The 8,886-nt window shown below is 32.8% G+C and overlaps 1 protein-coding gene and 1 pseudogene across 1 annotated transcript; one reads left to right on the forward strand and one right to left on the reverse strand.

Annotated features, from left to right (window-relative positions):
- The first annotated feature begins 694 nt into the window (after positions 1–694).
- Positions 695–2,329, forward strand: LOC126769726 (uncharacterized). Its single transcript, XM_050488644.1, is given in 7 exon segments — positions 695–822; positions 1,174–1,440; positions 1,442–1,529; positions 1,531–1,608; positions 1,610–1,924; positions 1,927–1,998; positions 2,000–2,329. Coding segments are annotated over 7 exon segments (1,278 nt in total).
- A 31-nt stretch (positions 2,330–2,360) lies between these two features.
- On the reverse strand, positions 2,361–2,946 carry LOC126769727 (uncharacterized; annotated as a pseudogene).
- Positions 2,947–8,886: the final 5,940 nt, after the last annotated feature.

Below are 8,886 nucleotides of genomic sequence, written 5' to 3' on the forward strand. Positions count from 1 at the left end.
ACGAGTAAAAAAACAAAAAAGGCTTATAAAATATAAAATCATAAATCTTTTGAATTAAATACAAATAGAAAAATATTACATTGTGTTTTGTTATCCGCATAATACATTTTGGTATTCAAACCTGTCATACAAAAAACCTTTTGATATTTCAATTGAGATAAGCACATTTTACATTTCCATTTGAACTTAAATGTTATTTCGTGGAAACGACTGATTGTCTTAAAAACCCTATATGGTGAGCATTTTCGTGTTTTGCTTTAAAAGATCGGTAATTTATTAATACATTAAAAGCATTAAATATATACAAATTAAAAACAGCTATTGTACTTTATGTATTAATAAATGATAATAACTTAGTAGGTTTACTAACAGACATGATGACAGTATTAAAGAATTAAAAAATAAATTATTTTAGAGAAGAAAAGGATTCTAAAAACTTATCCCATTTTAATATACATATTGAAATTAATAAGATTTTTAATAAAACAAAAGTATAAAATTCTGCAATCGGCCATTTTATTTGAAACACCAATCATACCGAATGACGTCACGCCTCTGTATCTATAACCCTTTCTCTTGAACAGTTGTGTTTACGCGTTTCAAAATTAATTTTGCATCATTTAATTAGTTGAGTCGTTGGTTATTGGTATTCGTGGTTTTGTTAAGAAAATAAAACATCCAAGATCCGTCAATGATGGAACAAGGTTTTGTTAAAGCAAATTCCTCTAATTTGCCCAGGATTGATTTGTTAATGTTAGGAGAGTTTCTTTCATCAAATAAAGACTTTTGTTCATCTGAATTTCGAAATGTGAAAACTTCCTTGTAAGTACATTTTTATTTATCTATAGTGTTATCATAGGTTTTTTTTTTATTTTAGCTATATAGTATTACTCGCAGATGGAGAGCCTTTATATTGTTACTAGTAAGAATTTTTAAGACAATATTTCATTTAGCTCCACTAGTACTGAATTTGTGAATTTACCTATTTACGAATACTTCTATAAATCTAAATATATCATAAATATATAATAAATCTTTACGAATATCTGCCTCTATATATTTAAATGAAACGTCTAATCTCAGGTGATTATTTTAAGCTAATTATTAAACCATGTCCATTGCCACCTTCTGTATTCGTATATTAATCTCAATCATCAATTTTGTTTATTTTAGATCCTCACGACCGTTATATGCTATTAGCTAAGTGCAACTTAAACGCGAAGGGAAAATTTGCACTGTGTAATGCCAAATTGGCCCAGAGCACAAAGTCCATGCCAAGTTGTTTGTAGTCACATTGACAGTTGATGAAGATCAGGAAAAAGTAACATCCATTGAATGCCACGTTTGTGTTGCTGTTCAAGGACAAGCACTACTTATGTGGGTCCATCGCAGAAGCGAAGAACCATCTTGTACAATTGTACAATACTATTGGCTAGAATCAACTGTCCAGAGTTGGTACTACACTGAAATTGATTACAGCAAAGGGCTTGTCAAACGGTAGCCCTAACATTCCATCTAATCCCACAGTGCTTGGATTTTTTTTTAGAAGAAGCTAAAAAACGAAAACTTAGTGATTGTGAGTTACTGAGGTATCAACCGGACCATGTAATGTAGTAATGAAATACTTAGGACATCAATGCATCAACTTATACTGAAGTATAAAGAAAAATGCTGTGAGACATTTTTAGATAAAATAAATTTGACTTATGACATCATAAATAAAATTGAAAATGAGACACGAGATCAGTACAAAAATAGCCTTTGGTTCGAATTGAGATATGTCCGGATTACAGCATCTAGGGCTTAGGAAGTCGGTCGGTGTCAAAAAGGTGATGGAACACTGATGTCACTCATCAGGGGGGGGGGGGGGGGGGGGGGAATCTAAGACACACCAGCTATGAAACGAGGTATAAGTTTAGAAGATATGAAGTGTGGGTAACAGTGCGTAAGAAACTGGGGAAAAAAATTAAGAGTTGAGGACTAATAATATCCAAAAAATTATCCAAAGTTAGCTGGTTCACCTGATGGCATTTATCAAGATATAATTCTTGAGATTAAGTGCCCCATGAGCGAAAAAACCTTTTGTAACCATATAAAAAATGGGAAACCCACTAGCAAATGTTATGCCCAGGTGCAAATGCAAATGTATTTGAGTGGACTAAAAAAATGTTATTTTTGCGTGGCAGATCCTAATTATATTATAAATAAAAAACTTGAAATTTTATTGGTAACATTTAATGAACAATATGTGTCAGATTTTATTGAAAGTGTGATTACATTCTGGAAATCATATGTATATCCATTGTTATATAAAGGTACAAAAAAGTAAATAAAAATGCAAAAAATTCTTGATCTGTTGGTTAGGTATATGTATATTTGAAAAATATTTTGGTTGCATAGGTTGTATCTATGGCAAAGTCATCAGCAAGTTCACGGAATGAATTGTTTAATCTATTTTTTTAGACACAGTAAAATATGGTTAGAGGTGATATTTGTCTGCTTTTGAATCAATTTAATTAAATAGTAACAGCTTTTGGGAATGCCAATATAAGAACGTGGATTCTTTGTTATTTTCTTTAATGTATATTATAAAATTATTAAAGCCTCTCGTTTTTTATCAAATTCTATCATCTCACTGCAGTCAGAAGCAGATTCCATTTCAAGAGATTTTGTTGAAGATGATGATTCAGGGTGAGTTATAGAGAGAGTATAAGAAGTATCACTATCCGATTGTTCTTCTTTCCTTAAATTTCTTCTTAAAAAACTTACAATGGGTCTTGATTCGTTATTATTAACACAATGTTTTATTTTAAAAGGAGATGTAGAAACTGAATGCAGGTGCGGCCTCAAAGGCGATGTCATCTGATTTACCAATTTGATTTCTGTTTGGTTAGCTTTACTTCTGAATGGTTTTGCCACATTTACTTGTATAGATTTATTCATCATTTTTTATATTACTTTTTGAGCTTCTTCAACATTGTGCTGGACTGTAAAAAATGTTTTATTATTAGTATTAAATTATATATTTCTTTACCTGGTTATAGAATAAAGTAACAATAAAGAAATGATATTAAACCTCTTTTCAACCTCACACATACATCTTTATATTAAGTATAATATATATAGATTTTATGAAAGGTAACAAACATTGAAATAAATTAGCAACTTGTGTCATAAAATCAACTTGTTGTTAATTACCCACATAATAACATTTTAAACTTTCTTGTTCCATTCAAGTATGAAATTACATAATTATTAAAAATATGTATCTGAACTTATGGATGCAATTTCTTCAAAATGTTCTGTAACCATACTTACTTTTAATTGCTTTTCACATTCTTCAAGAAACATCATCTTACGTTTCTTACATATATATGGTCGTTCTGCTTCTGTAGATATTCTTGTTTTTCGATCTGGTTGGCATTCTAATTTTCGGAGAATACACCTTGCATATAATTTTCCATATCATTTGGCAACTGAAAGGAGAATAAGTGTTTCAATGAAATTGATAACTAAGAACAAAACAAACATAACCTCAATAATTTACTTATTATCAAACACTTATATTTCATATTTAACAAAGATTTTGAGCTACGAAAATATCAATCTATAGTAAATACTTACATCAAAGTGGTCTTCACAAAATTAAATTGACGAATTTATAACTACATCTCCTGGGTTTCGCCGTGCAAGCGTTAGCCACTTATTTCGCACAATTTTGAATTTATTCTTGTTTGGAACATACACAAACAATTTGTTAGGTGTTGATATTGATGTATTTTTACACAGAGGGACCACTTGTAAAATTTGAAATTCATTTTTAACCTTAGGAAATACGCAATAGTTTCTAATTTTCTTCGTTGAGTATAGACATAATACAACGTTTACTATCGTTTACTGTGGCGTGACGTCACGTGCAGGTAGGTAGGTAATATATATAGTATATATATAAATAGTATAGGTAAATAAAAATGCAATTAATATCGTAAACAGTCAGTTTATTACTGAAATAAAATTATTTTCAGTAATAGTAGACGTGTACCTACGTTATAGAAGGTTATTTCAAAATGAGTCATCATGCCTATTCATTGAATACTTACGTTCATAATTCATCTCGTTTCCGGCGGTGAATATAAACGACGCGAGGAATCCTACATGTGGCGGATGAAAATCTCCCGCGTGTATCCACCAACCCGCATTGAAGCCGCGCGGTGGAATCATCTTGAAACATTCTCCTTAAATGTAGTGGCCTTAGTCCAGCAGTGACATTTACCGACTGCTACTTTGTCACTTCAAGAACTTTGAAGCCAATTCATATTAAAGGTTACTAGTATGGGCATAATAGAGGTACTATGGAGCAAACTATGCTTAATATCTTTAAAGGATAAAATTAGATATGAGGTTATCCGGTGACTAACCGAATTTACTTAGCACGCACGCACGCACGCAAACACACACGCACACACGCACACACAAACACGCACACACGCACGCACGCACGCACGCAAGCACGCATGCACGCATGCACGCACGCACGCACGCACGCACGCACGCACGCACGCACGCACGCACGCACGCACGCACGCACGCACGCACGCACGCACGCACGCACACACGCACACACACACACAAACACGCACGCACACACGCACACCTATTTATATTTAAAGATGAGGCTGAAGAGGCTGATATGATCACGGCACATTAATTTGTAATAAATGTAAATCGGGTTAAATAGGTATAAAAATTTACATAATATATAGGAAAATCCCGTAAGTAATGTATTACTTATCGTAATATTATTTACCGTATATATATAAATAAATATACTACAACAGTTTTATGTTATAACAGTTTTATGTAGTATATTTATTTATATATATATATATATAAATATACTACATAAAACTGTTTGAATTCGTACATATAAAGGCATATTTGAATTAAATTTATTAGTGTTGCTTTAAGTTTATTTACTCGTTTGTAATAGAGCTCCGGAATCTGCTCAAATTATTGTTACAAGAAATAAGGTAAAATTAAAAATCACAATTCTCGTTAAAGGTATTATAGTCGTTAGTATGCATAGAGAACAGTTTTACTCTTATTGTGCTTAATATATAAAGCATTGCTGTGTATAGCTCGGTTTTTCTCGGTAGAATTTATCGGTATCGGTTGAACTTTGATCAGTTATTCTGCTAATTAACACCATGTTCTTCGTGTGTATTTCCAGACTTTAGAAGTATACCAACTTATTATACACTAGCAAGCGCAAGCAGAGTGCAACAGGGAGTGCAAGCCCGTCTGGGTAGGTACCAACCACTTATAAGATATTCTACCGCTAAAAAGCATTACATGAGCGTGTAATGTGTGAACGCCGACACATTAAAATATATTTCCGTTAAATCAATCGTAATTTTTAGCAAATATAAATGTATATAATATAAATACTCATTTAGAAAATGAATCTGAAAACTAAAAAGATAATTTCGAAACGAATACTCGGTAAAAGAATTCCCTCGAAACAAAATTATTAAGTAATCCTTCTCAAAGTAATATAGGATTATTGAGATCAAAGGAAAATGTGATTCACTAAACGCGCTTTATTTAGATAAGTAAGAAATTGAATGAGAACGGTAAATAATATTACGATAAGTAATACATTACTTACGGGATTTTCCTATATATTATGTAAATTTTTATACCTATTTAACCCGATTTACATTTATTACAAATTAATGTGCCGTGATCATATCAGCCTCTTCAGCCTCATCTTTAAATATAAATAGGTGTGCGTGTGTGCGTGCGTGTTTGTGTGTGTGTGTGCGTGTGTGCGTGCGTGCGTGCGTGCGTGCGTGCGTGCGTGCGTGCGTGCGTGCGTGCGTGCGTGCGTGCGTGCGTGCATGCGTGCATGCGTGCTTGCGTGCGTGCGTGCGTGCGTGTGTGCGTGTTTGTGTGTGCGTGTGTGCGTGTGTGTTTGCGTGCGTGCGTGCGTGCTAAGTAAATTCGGTTAGTCACCGGATAACCTCATATCTAATTTTATCCTTTAAAGATATTAAGCATAGTTTGCTCCATAGTACCTCTATTATGCCCATACTAGTAACCTTTAATATGAATTGGCTTCAAAGTTCTTGAAGTGACAAAGTAGCAGTCGGTAAATGTCACTGCTGGACTAAGGCCACTACATTTAAGGAGAATGTTTCAAGATGATTCCACCGCGCGGCTTCAATGCGGGTTGGTGGATACACGCGGGAGATTTTCATCCGCCACATGTAGGATTCCTCGCGTCGTTTATATTCACCGCCGGAAACGAGATGAATTATGAACGTAAGTATTCAATGAATAGGCATGATGACTCATTTTGAAATAACCTTCTATAACGTAGGTACACGTCTACTATTACTGAAAATAATTTTATTTCAGTAATAAACTGACTGTTTACGATATTAATTGCATTTTTATTTACCTATACTATTTATATATATACTATATATATTACCTACCTACCTGCACCTACCTATAATGCAGGCATAGAAACGTATAAATAAATGTGTGTTCTATACAAAATTCATGAAAAACTTATACGTATATTCATGACACTTTAATAAACATGGTTTTCTCATAGATTTTTTCGAAAATTAAATATTATACATCAATTATTCTGCCAAGCCATGTCTATTTGATAGAACTAGCTTGCCTTATTGATATCAATAATTGTGAATAACGGTTACTATGGGATCTGAGTACAAATATTCCCACAGTGTATTGATGTGAAGCTTATAGGCACATACGTAAATGCTATCACATTGGGCTTTATTATGCATTGCATCCGGTCACGTGACTCATGACGGAACCACACATGGCCGCCAATAGTTATTACTGTTAGTTCCAAATGTCTTGAATATATATTAACTTATTTATTTAACAAATCGAAATCCTTTAATCTTGAACACTTTAAAAGTTAAAGTTTAAGGGAATCAAGATATGATCTGACAATACTAATTGTAATCCGTGACGTAATACTGGCATATAACATATAAGTAAAGTAAGTCGTATTACTGGCACAAGTGATATAACATCTTATATCCCATCCCATCCAATGTGTATACACATTGACGGTTGATAAATGGGTAACATTTCATCAATCTCCAGTAGATTATATAATAGATAGATATAAGGCCGCATATCCTGAGATCCGGTTCAAATCCCAGGTTTAAGCTCCAAACCAATTTTCCAACAGTGGGACATTTACGAGTTAGAGATACATCATAGTTGTAATTTTCTGTGGTGAGTTTCCACTTGTTCTTCTAGCTGTAACTAGCTTTATATTTTTTAATTATCTGTGCGTTATATTTCGTTTCTTAATTTGTATTAAATGTTCGCTGCGATTTAAAAACCTCAAAAACTAAAAATATGGTTTTTTTTTTCTTTTTTTGTTAAAATATTGTTTTTCTTAGTAAAGATAACGATGTTAAGTGCAGTCGGCCGCACACTCTCGCTTCTGACTCAAGATCAATCACTCTTGATTTCATGTGATCTTCTGTACTCCGTAACGACCACACCATATACAAATAGCCATAGCCACCAATCTACGACATAAATAAAATCCCAAAATCAAAAAACTCTGGGCTGAATCCGAAGCAATTATTGACCAAAAAAACACGACCATACTTGAAAATTAGGTCGGTCATTTTTTTATGGTAGCATAATACTAATTAGGCATCCATTTTCTTAACTTTTACATAACAACATTAAAAATACAAACCGCATTTGAGACGCGATAAAAATCAACGGCTGCATGTTAAAACTTGCCGACAATACAACCCTATTACAAAGCAATAAGAGCTATATTCCAATTGTTATTCCAAATGTTTCATTAAATGACGTAGATAACCATAATTTCGAAAATGGACAACAATATTATCATACAATCGTTGTGCGCGTCATAAAAATTGTGTGACACTAAATTTGGATGATTAGTGATGGGACGCATTTTTATCGATAAAACAAAATGTAAAAATATTTTAATTATCATCACTTAATTACTGATTCGGTTCTTTTGCTATAATCACGCAACATACCTTAATAAGATAAAAATAATAAGAAAAAATAACGGTAGCTTGAGCTATTAATTTATTTGGTTAATATAAAGCATATTTTACTGGATGGTTTCATTAAGTAAAATATGACCAAAAGATTAAAAGCAAGCTTATCATTTCACTAATTAAATCAAAAGTTATAAACGGTACCCTCCATAGGCCAGTTGGCAAAACCATTCTATGTACATTCATATTTACCCATCCCTTAATAAGGAGAAAAACCTTTTCCTCAAGGAACTTGCTCCAATTTTAATTTCCAGACGTAGATTTGATTAAAATAACCAGGGAACTTTTAAATTAAGAGCGTCTGTTTACATTAACGTCATTCATTAAATTTTCTCATCCCGCGATTATATTACTAAGGTTAAGCTCTTAAACACTGTGAATTAAAATTTAGACAGTTCTGAGATTGTACAGTCTTAATATTTGAAAATTGTGAAAATGATACTATCTCTTTTTATATGAGTCGTACTTTCTTTGATATTCCTTTTAAGATAAGAACGTCTGTTACAAAATATGATGGAATTTTCCAGATGAATAAATCAGCGAAATGTTTCGTATTTTGTAAACATTCATTCGACAAAGCGGTTGATGAACCCGAGATGAAATAAAATAGAATAACTGATGTTTATTTTTAAAGGTAGACGCATAGATTAAGCAATAGAATTTTATATTCAGATATGTTAACAGTCTTCAACCAATGCGTCTTACCTGCCATGACATACGGTGCCGAAACGTGGACACTAACTGCGGGACTAGTCCACAAATTCAAAGTCGCTCAGCGTGCTAT

This window comes from Nymphalis io, chromosome 7 (genome assembly GCF_905147045.1).
Source record: "Nymphalis io chromosome 7, ilAglIoxx1.1, whole genome shotgun sequence".
NCBI classification, from domain to species: domain Eukaryota; kingdom Metazoa; phylum Arthropoda; class Insecta; order Lepidoptera; family Nymphalidae; genus Nymphalis; species Nymphalis io.